This window comes from Taudactylus pleione, unplaced genomic scaffold (assembly GCF_031769625.1).
Source record: "Taudactylus pleione unplaced genomic scaffold, aTauple2 ptg000086l, whole genome shotgun sequence".
NCBI lineage: Eukaryota > Metazoa > Chordata > Amphibia > Anura > Myobatrachidae > Taudactylus > Taudactylus pleione.
In genome coordinates, this window is record NW_028284488.1 from 27,429,527 (window position 1) to 27,449,791 (window position 20,265).

General features: G+C 40.1%; 1 protein-coding gene across 2 annotated transcripts in view; it reads left to right on the forward strand.

Annotated features, from left to right (window-relative positions):
- Positions 1-20,265, forward strand: part of PCLO (piccolo presynaptic cytomatrix protein) — a 345,027-nt gene that overhangs the window by 315,346 nt on the left and 9,416 nt on the right. For both annotated transcript variants that reach the window (XM_088468800.1, XM_088468802.1), the window contains 2 exons: positions 3,814-3,948; positions 13,107-13,252. In XM_088468800.1, the coding sequence (XP_088324926.1) occupies positions 3,814-3,948; positions 13,107-13,252 (281 nt within the window). The remainder of the gene's footprint in view (positions 1-3,813; positions 3,949-13,106; positions 13,253-20,265) is intronic.

The window sequence follows — 20,265 nt, forward strand, 5'->3', positions numbered from 1 at the left end:
CACCTGCCAGGGGTGCTGGGGATAGCCCTGGGCTATCAGTCTAGGCCTGGAGTGCCCTGGAGAGGTGGACCCCTTTTTTGGGGGGGTCCCCAGCTCTCCGGTGAAAGGGTCTCCCTGGCTGTGGCTGTGGCACCCCCCCTTATAGAAACAGTCTAGTGCTGACGGATTGGCACGATATAATATCGTGCCGTGTATTGGTATGATACTGTATCATTCCGTGCGCACTCCCATGGGGTCGTACATCGCATCCCCAGATCTTACGGAAAATTCACTCGATCAGGGGATGCGATGTATGACCCCATGTTGTGCTATGCTGGTGAGGAAGGGAGGTGCCGGCATATCAGGCGGTCGGCCACCACTTCGCACTATGGCCCTGATTCAGAGCTGGATGCTCTGACAGAGCACTCGCTCTGAATCAGGGCCATCCTTCTCTTTTTTTAGAGCGGCCTCCTGGCCGCTCGCATAGCTGTGGGTGACCACCCACAGCTATAGCGAGCGGCCAAAAAAGATGGTCGCGATGGTCAAGACCATTGCGACCATCGGGCTTGCGACGAGACCCTTGTGGTAGGGTCTCGTTGCCGCAAGCCCTGGAGTGCTTTCAGCTCTATCACTTGTGATGTCAGTGTGGCCGGCCCCAGACGGGAGGCATTCCCATAGGAACGCCTCCGTCTGGGCAGCCACGCCCCCGGCACGCCCACCAAAGGGGGCGTGCTGTCACTCACCATCGACAGCACGCCCCCTTTGGTACGAGACCCATAGCGACGGCCTGTCGCTATCCGGGTCTCGCGCATGCGCACGACAGAGGTGCCTCCGTCGTGCGCATGCGCACTGGGCCAACATCGACCCGCTTGCGAGCGGGTCTGAATTAGGCCCAATGTGTGGGGACCGCCCAATATGTCGGGCATTGGATCGGCCGTCGTCATACATGGTGCATATAGCTCAACTGTTAAAACAAAGTGCAACCTACTACAACTTTAAAATAAACTTTTTTATTTAATTAAATAAACATTTCTATTTTGCTCCTAATTATTACTCAATTAACCTTCATTTATGGCTTAAATTAATCATGACAATAAGGACTGATTTATTGACATCATACTTGCCGACTTCCTGGCTGCCTCCTCCAGAAGGGGGCAGCCAGGTTGGCTCAGCAGGGGTAGGGGTGTCAAGGGAAAGTGGACAGGCTGCTTGGTGTGTTGTCACAATTGCATCATTGTGGTCCTGTTCCCGCTACACAGTAGCATGATTACCGACATTTTGAAGTGGGGCCACGATGATGCCATTCATTGCAAATCGCAACATCGGCCGCCCAGTGGTTGGCTGTGAGCAAGTAGCAGCCGGATCCAGGAGACTTGCGAACTCTACGAGGCGGATGGGAGTGCCACCCGATTTTTGGGAGCCTCCCAGGCGCTTCGGGAGAGTAGGCAAGCATGATTTACATGTAGTATGTGCTTCTTAGGTATAGGTATCGTGCTAGCATCATCAGGTTTCTTATTAAACACATATTCAGAGTTTCACACAGTTCCATCTAAGGATGGATCTTGTGATTTTTAGCAAACAGCACTTGTGTCTGGCCTTTATATACAATTTAGAGCAATTACAGGCTATTTAGAATCATACGGATCTCAGGGCCTGATTCAGCAAGGGACGCAAGGGAGAGAACGCATGCACTCGGCCGCTGCGTGTATATGCTAATCAATGCATACACGGCAACTGCAGCACAAGAATGCAGATGCCCAGCAATACATAGTGCCGCCCATATCCCTTTACCCAATGCTCAATCTGTACGCAGGATAGCGCAAACATCAGTAACATCGAGAACCATCGGACGCACAATAGAGGATGACCTGACCTGCCGCAGGATTTTGGCAACTTTCTTAGTGCATTGAGTCATCTGTCTGCATATGCAGCCGCACTGCCTTAATTATGCACACCCCTATAACGGTGTCCCAACGCACAGGCACACCTGCATTCACCCGACTACCCCCCCGTCACCACCCACAAATGGCACTTCCTGACAATCAATATCGGATAGGCCTGCGTACACACTATGTGTAGCCTGCGTACCCTTACCCGATCACACTGGCTAAGTTCACGCATGCGCAGTGCAATGCATATGCATGTGCAGTGCAAAAACATCGCTTGTGTGTGTGCGTTCTCTCCCTTGCATCCCCTACTGAATCAAGCAATCAGTCATATATCCACTTGCAGCTGATTGGGTAGAAGAACTAGGCAAACATAGAATACATGTTTCGTGGATGTACTGAAGGAATTGCTAGTTACTCAAAGGTGAGTATATGGCTGCAGAAATCTGTCCAACTTCAGTCAGATCTCCTGTCTCCTTCACGACTTGTGCAAATGTGTGCTGCTGCTGATGTAGATGATGTCCATTTTCAGCAATGGTTGGATGAGGGTGATGTGGTCACGTAGTTGCGGCCAACACTGAATACAGGTGGAAATCTGCATTTATTAACGCAGAAAGTGGGCGCAATTTACACTTTACATACAACTCTGGGGGTCATTCAGACCCGTTCGCGAGCAAAGGACGCTCGCAAGCGGGTCAATGTTGTGTGAATGCGCATGCGCACGACGGGGGGAGCTCTGTCGTGCGCATGCGCGAGACCCGGCGAGCGATGATGAATACGCGCTCGGGGTCTCGCACCAAAGGGGGCGTGCTGTCGATGGTGAGTAACAGCACGCCCCCTTTGGTGGGCGTGCCGGGGGCGTGGCTGCCAGACGGAGGCGTTCCCATGGGAACGCCTACCGTCTGAAGCCGGCCCCACTGACATCAGTAATGATGTCAGTGGGAGTGATTTTGGCTCTGACAGAGCCAAAATCACTCCTGGGCTTGCGGCAGCGAGACCCTACCGCAGGGTCTCGTCACAAGCCCGATGGTCGCGATGGTCTTGACCATTGCGACCATCTTTTTGGTCGCTCGCATATGCTGTGGGTGGTCACCCACAGCTATGCGAGTGGCCAGGAGGCCGTTCTAAAAAAGAAAAACCCGGCCCTAATTCAGAGCGAGCACTCTGTCAGAGCGACCAGGTCTGAATCAGGCCCAGAGTACTTGTAACAGACCTGGAGTAGACTGTGGCGTCATTCAGTAGTATGTAAGCTTTGTGCACTGTTGTAAATTACCAGCAATAAAGACACTTTTTCCTTAGAATAATCATGTTTCTTATTATTATTAATTATTATCATCATGTCTAGCAGCATTAAAAGCCGCCAATATATGCTAAGGCTATCATTGCTTTGTTACAGACATTTATAATGCACAAAAAAAAAACAGGAAACACGAAGTACAAATCATGACTAACTTATTTTTGTATTTTCTAATCATATTTGAACATTACTGCAACTTTATGTATTAAATTGTATTTTAAAAAGTATTAATGCTTCAAAGAGTTTTTCTTTGCAGCCTTTTATCACAGCATGTGGAACATTATTACTCATGTATTTTATTGCTTACAGTGGCATTAAATAGAAAAGGGCTCACCATGGAAACATTAATTCACTGGAGCTTGTTGAAGACTTGAAGAGTCTGATTTAGTTTTCCAAGTTGCAATACAAAGCAGTCTTTCATGGTTATTGTGTTTCTTCCCTGCAAGATATGCTGGAAAAAAAGACATTATTTTCTTTCAAGGCGTTAAGTGCAAATCGTTTGTATTTTGTAACAGTAACAAATTACAAAGTACAGTTCACAACAGCAGAAAAGTGATGAATGGCACCCTGGTGAACAGGAGACCAGAAATATTACTTCATGATATAAACTCTAATGTCAGACTATACTTACACTGTCAAATTACTTTGCAGGTAAAACCCACGTCATCGGTGAAATCAAAATTGCCCTGAAAAAAGAAATGAAGACAGATGGGGAGCAGTTGATAGTGGAGATACTTCAATGTAGAAATATTACATATAAATTTAAGTCTCCAGATCATCTACCAGGTAACTGAAGACATTAGAGCTGCACATAGGTTAATTGAATAGTTAATACAGTTAAATGTCTTTCTTTAAGCTCTTGCACCAGCTAGATTACACAAAACACAAGAAAAGATTCTGCACAGAGCTAGTTATCCCATTTCAATAATATCCAGAAAACCAACCATGGGTCATTATTACTCCGATGATATCATTTAGGATTCGTTGGTGGTGCTCCCATAGCTCAAAAGAACGATATATACACAAAGAAATGAAAAGTAGAGCTAGTTGCTGGGGCACTCTTCGAAAAGTACAATTAAAATATAACTTTTATTAAATATAAATCCATAAAATATATGGTACCAAGATTCCCCAAGTATAAATTAATCAAGTACATATAGGTCTAGTTAGAGTACAAGATCCTGAGGTAATCCTCTGGCGAAAATATTTAGCAATTTATTACCATTCCAATGGGTGTGAAGGTATTAATTTAGGAAGAGGTAAGGATGTTTTACCATAAGATGGGTAAAGCAAACAGTAATATGGTTGTGGTGCTCTGCCAGTCGTAATTGGGGTCCCATATATTCCTCTCTAGCCTACGGCACCTAGTATTCCCTGGGGGTCTCCCCTCCAAGTACTGACCAGGCCTATCACTGTTTAGCTTCCAAGAGACGAGATTGGGCACTTTAGTGATGTATGGCTGTAGTGATAGTTTATGAGGAAAGGTAGATTGCCCCCACCTAGGCCAGAGCAAGAACACAACCAAATAGTAAATGTAGGACTATCACGATAAGAAGTCCACTTTTTAATATAAAAATATAGTGTTCCAAAAAGGTTAACGCATGAGCATACCTTAGTTGTTACACATATATTGTACACCAACACTGTCAAACAAATTGTGCAGATAAATATATGTATAATGGTTATTTTTCATGTAACAATATTCAACAGAATACAATAGATCACATTTAGATCCACATGGGATATTCACAATGAATATAACACCAGATATCACATTAACCCTAGATGGCTCACCCTTGATAGAGAGTATCGCAAGACAAATAATTTTCACTGATAATACATATCACAATTGTCTTAAAGACTCTTTTTATCACATTAGTTTAATTTTTTTTAGGTTGCATATATAACAGGTAACCTGTTAATAATTTGGTAAAGAGCCAGGAGAATAGGGTTATATATACTTTATACAGCAGCAATCATATATAACTAGCTGCAGAACATACTCATTCTAAAGCAGGTGCATATCCTATGAATATGATTGCATGGAGTCATTGCATCCGTATGAATGTCTTATATGTCTTTCACCATGTATCTCTCTAGGTTATTAAGTATACAATATATTGAGAGGCCAATTGCAGGGATACAGAAATCCTAGTGCAAATACATAGCACTGTGTCCCCTTAAATTTCTCAACATCTCTCTCACATATTCATGAGACTAGTTGCAAAAGACATAACTCTTATAGCAAATACATATCCCAGTGGTTTGACAAGATTGATCTTAGCAGCAGGAAGTACATTGCCTGCTCCAAGGTAAGCCCATGTATAACAGATGTAGGTATAAAACCTCCTATACTAATACGATACCATCCCCATCGTGGTGGGAGCCCAGAGTCCAGTCCGTGCACTGACTGTTTGGTTCTCCCGTGGAAATAGCAGGTAAGAGGACACGCGTTTCGCCCGACTGAGGGCTTGTTCACCTCGTGTGTGTAACGTCACACACAGCCGCTACTTAAGTAGAAGGAATATTCATGTCTCCCGTCTTCTGGGAGATGTCATTGGATGTTGGGCGATTGCCCAAAGGATAGGCCACGCCCACCATTTACATCCCTATACAGTCATGTGACTGGTCCCTGCAGCCAATCTCAGAGAAGGTGGAGTAGAGCATGCTGGTACATGTAGTCTAAGTCCATATGGTTAGCAAATCGGAGTTGTGGAATAAAGTATCATTTCAGGATGGATGTGAATAGCTCTCATATAAATCAGCAAACTCATTCATACTCTTAAGCTGGCCACACATTAGACCAACTTACATCCAACCAGCCAACTAGTTGATTGGTTGGAATGAAAATCTGGTAAGGTATGAAAGCAAATGACAATCAGCAATTTGCTCCCAAACGCCGGAAAATGGACAAAAACTGTTGTTTGAACAAATTGTTTAGATCAAACATTTAACAAACTTGTCTGACAACCATTTTCATCTGTTCTCTGGCATTTAGGAGCAAATTCCTGATCATCATTTACTCCCATACGTTACCAGATTTTCATTCCAACCAATCAACTAGTTGGATGGTTGGATGAAAGTTGGTCTAGTGTGTGGCCAGCTTAAGATATCTATCAGAATCCAGATTCATAGATCTTTTATAGAAAAGATTTTAATACAATCGTTTAATAAGAGTCTCTCCCAAGGAATACAGTCTGTGGACATTACTAACAGGATATATTATGTAATTGTTAATCAGCAGACAGCTGGGGTCTTAATAGCAGCTCATTAACCCTTTCCTACACTGCTTGTTTTTTTAAAAGGTATTGTGAATGCCTTATTACTATTCAGGTGATTTATATAGGGAAAGGAAAAGGAAAAAGAAAAAGGGATATTCATATATTAACAAGGTTAATAAAACAAAAATATTAAGTCTAATATCTTTTAGTGATAGGCTGAATTATTAATAATACAAAGTAATGAGTAACTAGTCCTCAGTCAGTAACACCACCACAGAGAGTACATAGAAACATATAAAAACAAACAAGGTATGTGAAATATGTGAGCTAAATAGGTAAATATGATATCATTGAAAAATAAGTGAATATAGTACCACCAGTGATAAATGCAAAATTATTATAACAAATTAAAGGCGTACATATGTGAACGATTAATAGCATGATATACTATATGCTTATTGGGCAGCGGGTATTCAAGGTCACATCTACATCTTATTAGCCTTTTATGATCTACTGCTTATTTAGCCATAGTCGCATATGTGCCACATTGACTAATCAAATAGCCTATATGTTAGTAAAGGTTAATATAGCATAGATATAATACATCTTATCTCGTTAGGAAAAATACTAATTTCTTAGCAAAAAATATTATGGTGAATAGTCAGTCCTCCTGCTGTGTTACCGACACAGAAAGTGCGTGAAAATGTAAAGAAAAATATAAAGATATATGAACCGTGTTACTGGTTAGGTAAATATATTACCACTGGTGAAAAATGCAAACTTTATATATTCATGCAGTGAGCATGAAAATAGTGAAAAAAATGGATAACTATAGATTAGTGTTTACTAAGTGAATAGGTGAGTATAAAATGAAACATGATAGGTAACCAATAAGGTTAATTCTTATGAGTGATAGAAAATGTGAAACAAAATTAACACAATAAAGAAAGAGATCTGGTGAATAACAAAAAACAAGAGAGGGGAAGGAAAAAAGGGGGGTGTGAAGGGAGGGCAGGAAAATAAAGTGACAATCCTAAACCCTTTATTCCATTATAGTATAAAATAATACTATAATTACATAATAATAATGTATTAAAGAGTGCACCCATACGACTTTAATTTCTATTTGGATTATATATTATTAGATCTAATTAGTGGTCAGATGTATGTTATAACTCTGATGGAAATATTATCATATGACCCTTATAGTCAGAAAATCCTAAATAGTGAGACCATATGACTCCAAGGTAGTTGCCAAGAGAAGAGTGTGTAAGAGTTTTTTATATATAGAAATTTTTCTTTATAGGAATACGCTGTAATTTATGTATTCGTTCATTCCGTGTGGGTTAAGAGCACCCAATTTAAAAGTCCACATACTTTCTCGTTTGCCCATATGGATCTTTTCTAACCCAAATGCCTGAAGTTCTTTGTAATTGTTGTTATGACATGTGTAAAAATGACGTGCAACTGATGTAAGTTTCTTGAATTTAGCTTTGTCTGAGACAGCGTTTCTTATTGACGAAACGTGTTCAAGAATACGTGATTTCAGGTTTCTCGAGGTCATGCAAACATACCTGAGGTTGCAACTACAAGTGAGACAATATATCACACATGAAGTATTGCAATTGATAAAATCTCTGATTTTGATCTCAGTCCCATACTTATCAATCACTTTTTCTTGTTTTGTCATATAAGGACATGCCTTGCAGGTCCCACAGGCATAGGATCCTTGTGTTTTATTGACACCCTTAGGACATTTCACATAATGGCTATGTACAAGTTTGTCTCTTAAGTTTTTTGATCGTCGCCAACCCATCGCTACCTTCTTATCCAAAATTGATGACAGATCTTTGTCTAAGTGGAGGACCGGCCAGTGTCGTTGAATGATGTCCTGAATGGTTCTCCATTCTTTACAGAAGTTGCCGATAAATCTTAAACCTTCCTTATTCATGTTGGGCTTTTGGTCATTTGATTGTTGTTCACAGTCATTGAAAATCAACTTCTCTCTGGATATTTCAGAGATGCATGCTTGTGCTCATTTTATACATCTTTTGCTGTATCCTCTTTCTCTTAGCCTATTCTCCAGTTCCCGACTTTTAGTTTTATATACATGTACTTCAGAGCAGTTGCGTTTCAATCTTAAGAATTCCCCCTTCGGGAGATTTTCAACTGTGGGGGGAAAATGTGCACTGGTCTGATATAGTAGGCTATTTGTTGCTGTTTCCTTTCTATATAGTTCTGTTTGTAAAATACCATCATTGGCTTGTAGATTTTTAAATCCAAGAAAGTAACAGATTCTTGACTGTAGAAATGGGTAAGTTTTATGTTACTGTTGTTATTATTAAGTTCTTGTATAAATTCAACGAGCAGATCTTCTTCTCCTTCCCATATCATGAGGATGTCATCTATGTACCTCCACCATCCTCCTACATATTGGGTATATTGTTCTCTCATTTCACCAAAAACGAATTCCCGCTCCCACCTACACATAAAAAGGTTGGCATACGTGGGGGCACAAGCTGCCCCCATTGCCGTTCCTCTTTTCTGTAAGTAAAAGCAGTCTCCGAACGTAAAATAGTTCTTAGTCAGGATGAACTTCAGAAGGTCCAGGAGAAATTTATGGAATTGGCATGGTCCATTTTAAGGAAATATTCAACGGCCTGTAGGCCCAGATCATGGTTAATTCAAGTGTATAAGGACACCACGTCTAGAGTGACTAGGTAATGATGTGTATCCATTTCTAATGTCATGTAATTTCCTGAGGATGTCAGCTGTATCTTGTATGTAGTACTGTTAGTAATGTCCACAGACTGTATTCCTTGGGAGAGACTCTTATTAAACGATTGTATTACAATCTTTTCTATAAAAGATCTATGAATCTGGATTCTGATAGATATCTAAGAGTATGAATGAGTTTGCTGATTTATATGAGAGCTATTCACATCCATCCTGAAATGATATCATGGCATGAACCATACCAAGCAAAAAAGGAAAATTAATGTGAGGATAATACTCTCTATCGTTTATTGTACTTTGTAAATCCCTCCTTTTTAATGTTCATTTATAAACACATATATATATCTTAAACTTATCATCATATCATGAACAGCAACCAAGTGGAATAAGACTACACATACCAGCATGCTTTATTTCATTAGTACTTTATTCCACAACTCCAATTTGCCAACCATATGGACTTAGACTACATGTACCAGCATGCTCTACTCCACCTTCTCTGAGATTGGCTGCAGGGACCAGTCACATGACTGTATAGGGATGTAAACGGTGGGCGTGGCCTATCCTTTGGGCAATCGCCCAACATCCAATGACATCTCCCAGAAGACGGGAGACATGAATATTCCTTCTACTTAACTAGCAGCTGTGTGTGACGTTACACACACGAGGTGAACAAGCCCTCAGTCGGGCGAAACGCGCGTCCTCTTACCTGCTATTTCCACGGGAGAACCAAACAGTCAGTGCACGGACTGGACTCTGGGCTCCCACCACGATGGGGATGGTATCGTATTAGTATAGGAGGTTTTATACCTACATCTGTTATACATGGGCTTACCTTGGAGCAGGCAATGTACTTCCTGCTGCTAAGATCAATCTTGTCAAACCACTGGGATATGTAATTGCTATAAGAGTTATGTCTTTTGCAGCTAGTCTCATGAATATGTGAGAGAGATGTTGAGTAATTTAAGGGGACACAGTGCTATGTATTTGCACTAGGATTTCTGTATCCCTGCAATTGGCCTCTCAATATATTGTATACTTAATAACCTAGAGAGATACATGGTGAAAGACATATAAGACATTCATACGGATGCAATGACTCCATGCAATCATATTCATAGGATATGCACCTGCTTTAGAATGAGTATGTTCTGCAGCTAGTTATATATGATTGCTGCTGTATAAAGTATATATAACCCTATTCTTCTGGCTCTTTACCAAATTATTAACAGGTTACCTGTTATATATGCAACCTAAAAAAAATTCAACCAATGTGATAAAAAGAGTCTTTAAGATAATTTGATATGTATTATCAGTGAAAATTATTTGTCTTGCGATACTCTCTATCAAGGGTGAGCCATCTAGGGTTAATGTGATATCTGGTGTTATATTCATTGTGAATATCCCATGTGGATCTAAATGTGATCTATTGTATTCTGTTGAATATTGTTACATGAAAAATAACCATTATACATATATTTATCTGCACAATTTGTTTGACAGTGTTGGTGTACAATATATGTGTAACAACTAAGGTATGCTCATGCGTTAACCTTTTTGGAACACTATATTTTTATATTAAAAAGTGGACTTCTTATCGTGATAGTCCTACATTTACTATTTGGTTGTGTTCTTGCTCTGGCCTAGGTGGGGGCAATCTACCTTTCCTCATAAACTATCACTACAGCCATACATCACTAAAGTGCCCAATCTCGTCTGATCTTGGAAGCTAAACAGTGATAGGCCTGGTCAGTACTTGGAGGGGAGACCCCCAGGGAATACTAGGTGCCGTAGACTAGAGAGGAATATATGGGACCCCAATTACGACTGGCACCACAACCATATTACTGTTTGCTTTACCCATCTTATGGTAAAACATCCTTACCTCTTCCTAAATTAATACCTTCACACCCATTGGAATGGTAATAAATTGCTAAATATTTTCGCCAGAGGATTACCTCAGGATCTTGTACTCTAACTAGACCTATATGTACTTGATTAATTTATTCTTGGGGAATCTTGGTACCATATATTTTATGGATTTATATTTAATAAAAGTTATATTTTAATTGTACTTTTCGAAGAGTGCCCCAGCAACTAGCTCTACTTTTCATTTCTTTGTGTATATACCAGCTAGATTACTACAGCATGCATACAACTCAATAAATAAAGAAAAACATTTAGGTACAGCATGTATATTATATTAAACTGAATTAATTAGTATACAAGAAGCCTTCTTTATAATATATTATTTGTGACAAAAAATGCTTACTTTTTTAGTTTTTTAGCTTTTGCTGTGTCATCCATCCTCCATCATTGGATATAGCCTAGCTAAATGGACAGATACTGTAACATGCAGTACCTACAGACAAGATCAATACTATCCAAGTACTGCCATGAAAAAGGCTGCATTTCTGTAGTAAGTATGTTCTTGCAGCAGTGACGTGCGGTGAGGTCAATGGCTGGGGAGGCACACATTGAGATGGGTCTGAGTGCTGGGAGCCTGTCTCACCCCCTACTCACTGTAACTCTCCCCTCACTGCACTATGCTTCAGTGTCCATTGATTCTCCTACTTTCATCACTGTGTATTCTTTTGCTGCTGAGCTCCGATCTCTAAACACTGCAGTGCACTTCCTGGTCACATGACACATCCAAGGTGTCCATCAGTGCTCAAGGCACCGTCTCATACTTAGAGGCATGCCTCTATTAGCTTCTTTCTGTGCAGCTTACTGCCTGTGGTGTAGCCTCTCCCCCAGCTCTGCAAGCAGTGTCTGACTATACAGAAGTGAGGCTGAGCTGTTGCTGCCACATCTCTGGTCTCCCTGCAGTCCCAGGGGCTCCACAAAGCTGGTGAGTGTTAACTGTAAAAATGATTACAATAAACAAAGAAGATGTTTATAGTGTAAGTTATAAATATCTTCTTTGTATTATTCTTATCATTTTTTTGTCAAATCTCAGGAGTATGACAGGGGAGGCTCTGCTTACCCTGGCTGCACGTCCCTGACTTGCAGGTAGATTACTATCCCAAACGTGAGGTCATCCAACAAAGTTTATGGTGCAATCAAGGAAGACTGAAACCACAAAAAAAAAACTTTGGAAGACACAACCTTAACTAAATTGAAATAGACATACATATGGTTTGTTAGAACAGAAAATTGTAACACTGTAAACTGATCAAACACTCATTTCTATTGACTGTGAATGTGGACTGGTAAGGTCGCATCATCATCACACCAAAGTGATTCAGATGTCAAAGTGCTTCATGTTGTATAATAACAGTGTGCCTGATTCATAGATTTATGCTAGTGGCACTGTGCTGCGTCTTTGTACGCAGCGGCTGTGCTAAAATATGCAAAAGCCACAGGAGGCATCTTAAGTAAAAAGATGCTCACCGCAGGCTTCTGTGATCCGATGGCTTTGTCCAAAGGCACAGCATCGGATCCCCTGTGTGAACCTCGGACATCTGAGTAACCCACAGGTTAGTAAGGATATCTGGCAAAATCATGCTACCCGGGCCAGTGAAGCCACTGGCTTCGGCATGCCCGTAAAATGGGCTAGACACTCCCCCATGATCTGAAACACTCCCCATCTCCGCCCCCAAATGCCAGCAGCATGTCAATCATGCTGCAGCTTTTGGGTCACTGTGACCGATGTTGCAGGACCAGATTTACACATGTGCAGTGCGGCTCCTGTGCATGAGCAGATCATTAAACATTAGAGATTTGCGTAAATATCAGATTTATGAAAAATGAATCGGGTCCAGTGTATTCATTATTCTACAACCAAGGAAAAGTGTACCACGTGTAATACCGAGACATGCCAGCTGAGTGCATCATCACTGTAGGAAGCCATATATTTCTGGTTAGAATTAGAATACACCCATCTAACAATGATAAATAAGTATTTATTTATTTATATGTTTCATTTGTAAGCAGTTTTGAACTCTGAAATGGGGTAAGGATGATCTATTTAACATTATTTTACAGATCTATATGTGAAACTCTACGTTATTAACATAGCAACACAGAAACGTATAATAAAGAAAAAAACTAGAGTTTGTAGGCATGATCGAGAACCATCATTCAATGAGACATTTCGTCTTAGCATGAGTCCTGCTGGACACTCTCTACAGGTAAGGCAATCATTTGCTTTTTCTATATGCTACACTAAATCGAACATTCAATTATACACACTTTGCATGTCATTCTATTCTTTTGCACATCTAAATTTAGAATTTTTCTTTGTTGCAATGAGCTGTACTTAGGCCCTGATTCAGCCGCTGGCCGCTCGCGAGGTCTGTGGGCGTGTTTTTTTTTTTTTCTCCGGCAGCTCACAAAGCTGTGGGAGACCACCAACAGCTTGTGTGAGCGTCCTGGAGCCTGTCGCGATAATCGCGACCATCGGCCTTGCGACGAGACCCTGTGGTAGGGTCTCGGCTGTCGCAAGGCCGAGTGGACCTCCTGCTCTAATAGCCCTACACGGCTACAAAACGGGGCGAGCTACCACTCACCATTGACAGCCGCCCCGTCTAGTAGCAAGCCCCATAGCGACTGAACTTCAGTTGCTCGGCAGGACTCGCAAACATCGAGCCGCTTGCGAGCGCTGTGTGCTCGCGAGCGGCTATGAATCAGGCCCTTAATGTTTCATCTGTGACTATAGCACTTTAATGCATTGGGCACATCAAACTTTTCTTCCAACTATAATATGCAACTTTAATTCAGATAAAATATGGATGGGTCCTTTCAAATTTAAATCATGAAAACTGAGCAGTGCAGAATTCCAGAGAGTGAAAGCAGTTTTCTGTGATGTCAAGAAAAAAGAAAATGTAAGGGCGCTAATCAATAGATAATGAGTTTAATGATTAAGACATAAAACATGTGATGATTACGACAACACAAAAAAATCAAAAACACACAGAATAAATATAGCAATAAAAAATATCAAGATAAAATGAGGCTGCCTAATGATGTAAACACAGATGTCAGTGTGCACCGTGCAAAAAATACAGTATTACGTGGCATAAATATTGTATAAGCTCCTATGGAGCATAGTTCAATGCTGTTTAATGATCATAGGGCATAAGAAAAAATTATAAATCCAGTTGTCACAAATGTGATTCCATCCCGGAGGAGATATAAACTAAATGTTATTTGGAAAAACTCCGTACTCCGTGGTTCAACTCCCCAATGTGATCGGTATGGATGTAGTCTCTTATTCTGCTAATGAGCAGCAATTCCACTATCCCACAGAGGGGAAAAAAAGAAACTTTGTATGTGTCCAATTGAAACACTGTATATTAGGCTATAGAGTCTTTAGAGAGGGTTTCCAGTAATGATTTTAAACATGCATGTTTGCTGAATATTTTATAAGTACATATACCACTCTTTTTGTATATATAAAAGTCACCACAGTGATATCCCTTATATCAAAGCGCGGTGCTGCATGGCAGGTGCACAGGCCAGCAGTAATGTTACCATTCACTGTATCCTTCTCAGATGCAGCAGGGAGGTACACTCGTGGCAACGGAAACCCAGAGACTCGTAGCCTTGTCAGCAGGTGAGCACTCGTAACGCGTTTCTCCGCCTCAAGCTCATCAGCGGTTTCTTCAGACGGTGTGCTCCCCCATCTTAGTAGCTGCTTTAAGTGCCTGACTAATTGGTCAATTGGTAGCAGGTGTTTCATCCAGGTGCTATTTTGCACATGCGCAGTCTCATATATTAAACAGACCTCATTTCAGATGTAAATATGCAACACTATATTTAGATAGAGTTGCTAGTCATTAGAGACGCTTATTGTTAAACGGTTTTCAGTGATTGGCAACCAATAAATAAAGGTGCATATCAATTGTTTGTTAGTGCATAACTGACCTAAAGACAGCCTTAATAGATGTAGAGAGAACAGACAAAAGAAGCCATACTGTATTATATGTTAACCTATGTTCGATTCCAATTAATCGATGTTAGTAATATTTAAATTTATCTACATAGACACATTTTCTAAAAAAGACATTTCTTACATAGAAGTATAAAAATATATATAGAAGTATATACTCAAGCAGTCAAACAGTCCACAGATAATCCCATCAGAAAAATAATAATAATGAAAATAAAAATAAAAATAATAGAGATAGCATCATTGAATATAGAGAGTAAGCAATCAAAGTTCTTAATATACACATACTATTAGATGGTTCATAACTGATCTAATATGAATCATAACAGTAATAGAAATAATAGCAGTAACGTCATTGGATGTGGAGAGCAAATAAATAATCGGAATTCTTAATCAGCCTATATCAGATTCCAATAGATCGATGCAATATATCCATAGACACAAATTTGTGCATGGGAAATCTGAAGTTGGCATATATATCCATATGTGCACATACACCACACACATATATATATGTATATGTGCACGTGCACATTCACAAACTCACATATTTGAAGGTGCACAATTGATCTAATGCAAATGATATTAATAATAATAACAATAGCCACATTGGATGTGGAACGCAAACAATTGGTCATAGTTCTTAAACAGCCTATATCAGATTCCAATAAATCGATGCAGTATATCCATATATACATGTCTGTATAAAAAAACAAAAATTGGCATATACAGTCACATGCGCGCAGAAACACTACCCATATACGTGTGGATGCGTGTGCACATTCACAGACCAGGAACTTGGGGCGAACCTGGTTCTCTATGGCAGATATATTGATGACCTTTTCTTTATTTGGGATGGGGACAGGGTTTCACTTCAACTACTTTTAGATCAGTTCAATCACAACACATTTGGTTTGAAATTCACTTACACCATCAGCTCTACATCTATCAATTATCTGGATATCACACTTGATATAGGGGTAGATGGTGATGTTATAACAAAGACCTATATCAAGGAGGTTGACCAGAGTAGATATTTGAACTATAGGAGTAACCATTTGAAAGTCTGGAAAGACAATATTCTGAAGGGGCAGTTCCTTCGTGTTAAAAGGAACTGTTCCAAATTTGAAGACTTTGAGAAACAAGCTATGGCTCTCCATAAGTCCTTTCTAGAACAAGGTTACCCCAAACATCTACTTGATAGGGCATTCAGAGACGTAAGCGGGCTGGTTTTGGACAATGGGACACATGGCAGTAGAGCCAAAGATGAGAACTATGATAAGACCTTGACATTTGTTACTACCTGTAATTCATATGCTAGGGACATTAAGAAGATAATCAATAAAAACCTTCCACTATTAAAACTGGACACATATATAGGTCCATCCATTGTATCTGGCAAAGCAGTGATTTTCAAAAAATCAGATAATCTAAAAACCAAACTTGCACCAAGCCATTTCAAACGAATAGATATGGGACACACCAACACTCTTAATTGGCTTCCTCCAAAACCACCAGGCTTTCACAGATGTGGTAGTGACAGGTGTACTACCTGTAAACACACTGAGAGGAAAATTATTGATTTTAAATCATTTGTCTCTAATGAGACTTTTGTGATTAAAGATTTTTTGAATTGCAGGTCCTCCTATGTTATTTACATAGTGGAATGTGGTTGCGGTATACAATATGTAGGCCGCACTACGAGATCTCTACATACCAGGTTTATGGAGCATAGGAGGAACCTGATTAAGAAGATTAAAACACATCCATTCTCCAAATATGTGACCACCTGCCAGGAAGGGATTGACAACATTACGGTCAAAGCAATAGAACATATTAAACCAACTAAGAGGGGTGGGGATAGATACAACTATCTCTGCAAACGTGAGGCCTACTGGATTTTTAGACTCAAAACCCTAATTCCACAGGGCCACAACGATACGGTGGAGCTCAATAACATAGGCTAGATGCATATGGGTAGGCTGACATGGTTTCTTGGCCCCTTTTTAGTGTCATTGGGGACATGTCTGCTGAGTCTGACATGTTACCACAACATGTGTATACAGTTGTGACATCAGCCCAACTGTTTCTGGCTACATGCAACCATTTGTGAATGCAGAGATCAATCCTTTTCCTTCCCTTTCTTTCCCTCCGATCAAATATACTTAAAGGGACAAGCACACTATCCATGGACATGTGTCCTTATAAATGTGATGATAACTAGCATGTTTTAGGTAGATGGTTCTTCCTCCTTTTTTTCCCCCCATATGTTTTCATTGTCTGTTACTTTGGTTGGTGTGTGGGTCTGTGAATGTGCACACGCATCCACACGTATATGGGTAGTGTTTCTGCGCGCATGTGACTGTATATGCCAATTTTAGTTTTTTTATACAGACATGTATATATGGATATACTGCATCGATTTATTGGAATCTGATATAGGATGTTTAAGAACTATGACCAATTGTTTGCGTTCCACATCCAATGTGGCTATTGTTATTATTATTAATATCATTTGCATTAGATCAATTGTGCACCTTCAAATATGTGAGTTTGTGAATGTGCACGTGCACATATACATATATATATGTGTGTGGTGTATGTGCACATATGGATATATATGCCAACTTCAGATTTCCCATGCACAAATTTGTGTCTATGGCTATATTGCATCGATCTATTGGAATCTGATATAGGCTGATTAAGAATTCCGATTATTTGTTTGCTCTCCACATCCAATGACGTTACTGCTATTATTTCTATTACTGTTATGATTCATATTAGATCAGTTATGAACCATCTAATAGTATGTGTATATTAAGAACTTTGATTGCTTACTCTCTATGTTCAATGATGCTATCTCTATTATTTTTATTTTTATTTTCATTATTATTATTTTTCTGATGGGATTATCTGTGGACTGTTTGACTGCTTGAGTATATACTTCTATATATATTTTTATACTTCTATATAAGAAATGTCTTTTTTTAGAAAATGTGTCTATTTAGATAAATTTAAATATTACTAACATCGATTAATTGTAATCGAACATAGGTTAACATATAATACAGTATGGCTTCTTTTGTCTGTTCTCTCTACATCTATTAATGCTGTCTTTAGGTCAGTTATGCACTAACAAACAATTGATATGCACCTTTATTTATTGGTTGCCAATCACTGAAAACCGTTTAACAATAAGCGTCTCTAATGACTAGCAACTCTATCTAAATATAGTGTTGCATATTTACATCTGAAATGAGGTCTGTTTAATATATGAGACTGCGCATGTGCAAAATAGCACCTGGATGAAACACCTGCTACCAATTGACCAATTAGTCAGGCACTTAAAGCAGCTACTAAGACGGGGGAGCACACCGTTTGAAGAAACCGCCGATGAGCTTGAGGCGGAGAAACGCGTTACGAGTGATCACCTGCTGACAAGGCTACGAGTCTCTGGGTTTCCGTTGCCACGAGTGTACCTCCCTGCTGCATCTGAGAAGGATACAGTGAATGGTAACATTACTGCTGGCCTGTGCACCTGCCATGCAGCACCGCGCTTTGATATAAGGGATATCACTGTGGTGACTTTTATATATACAAAAAGAGTGGTATATGTACATATAAAATATTCAGCAAACATGCATGTTTAAAATCATTACTGGAAACCCTCTCTAAAGACTCTATAGCCTAATATACAGTGTTTCAATTGGACGCATACAAAGTTTCTTTTTTTCCCCTCTGTGGGATAGTGGAATTGCTGCTCATTAGCAGAATAAGAGACTACATCCATACCGATCACATTGGGGAGTTGAACCACGGAGTACGGAGTTTTTCCAAATAACATTTAGTTTATATCTCCTCCGGGATGGAATCACATTTGTGACAACTGGATTTATAATTTTTTCTTATGCCCTATGATCGTTAAACAGCATTGAACTATGCTCCATAGGAGCTTATACAATATTTATGCCACGTAATACTGTATTTTTTGCACGGTGCACACTGACATCTGTGTTTACATCATTAGGCAGCCTCATTTTATCTTGATATTTTTTATTGCTATATTTATTCTGTGTGTTTTTGATTTTTTAGTGTTGTCGTAATCATCATATGTTTTATGTCTTAATCATTAAACTCATTATCTATTGATTAGCGCCCTTACATTTTCTATTTTCTTGGTTTGTTTCTTGGGAATGATCCAGTTTTTTCCCAATTGGTAGGGCTAGCTGTCAGTAGTTAGAGTACATTTTCTACTAGGCCCCCACTGTGTTCATAGGTAGTAGCGCCATTGGATTTTTCTTTTGCTTCTGTGATGTCATATTATTTACCTGGCTGTAAACCTAGATAGAGCCTTTTGCAGAAGCACACATGTTTTTGGCTTTGGATAATATGCAATGAATTAGGGCATTTTGCATGCATAATGATCTATACACAAGTGTGCAATGCAAAAGCAAAGTTCAAAGTTTTGGCCTATAAATTATTCGAAACCTGATAGAGATTTGGCAAATTTGAAGACAGATTCAGCAAATCTACAAATTTGAAAAAGTCCTTGTACAACATAAAAATAATCTTACTTAGAAGTTTGGGTTAACCCCTCATTTCAATGAGGTATCTTTTATGTACTGGACATTTAAGATGAGTCTAGTTTCCAACAAAGGGCCTGATTCAGCAAGGAACGCAGTTGCAAATACGGACGCAAATGGCCGATTGTTGCGTACTGTGCATGCAACGCAGTGCGTTTTCATGAACCAGTCACTATGATCGGGACTGCAATCGCAAAGACTGCACAGACGCATAACAGAGTGATTGGCAGGATGTGCCATTTGGAGGTGGTGACGGGGGGGGGTGGTCAGCCGAACGCAGGCGGGCCAGTGCGTTTGTACGCCGTTGCAGGGGCATGCATAAATTAGCCACTGCGATGCCCTACACAGCCTGAGGACTCATAGTGTGAGTGGAAGTTAGCAATTTCTGAGTAGGGCCGGGGCTTGAGCAAGTGTGCGTGAGGCTGCCATGGTACTCGATTGTACCAATGGTTTTGCAGTCCTGCTAAACATTACGGATTGTGTGTAAAGTAAAGTGAGCGTCCTTATGTAGTGCATACTATCGCAGTGAGACTGCGTGTGTAATCGCTATGCATTCGCAGTTGTGTTCCTTGCTGAATCAGGCCCAAAGTGCAAATATGTTTTGTATAGATGGCTGTGGCCAAATAGACAGTTCTTTGTCATTGTGCAGGGCAACTAAAGTACAAAGGTT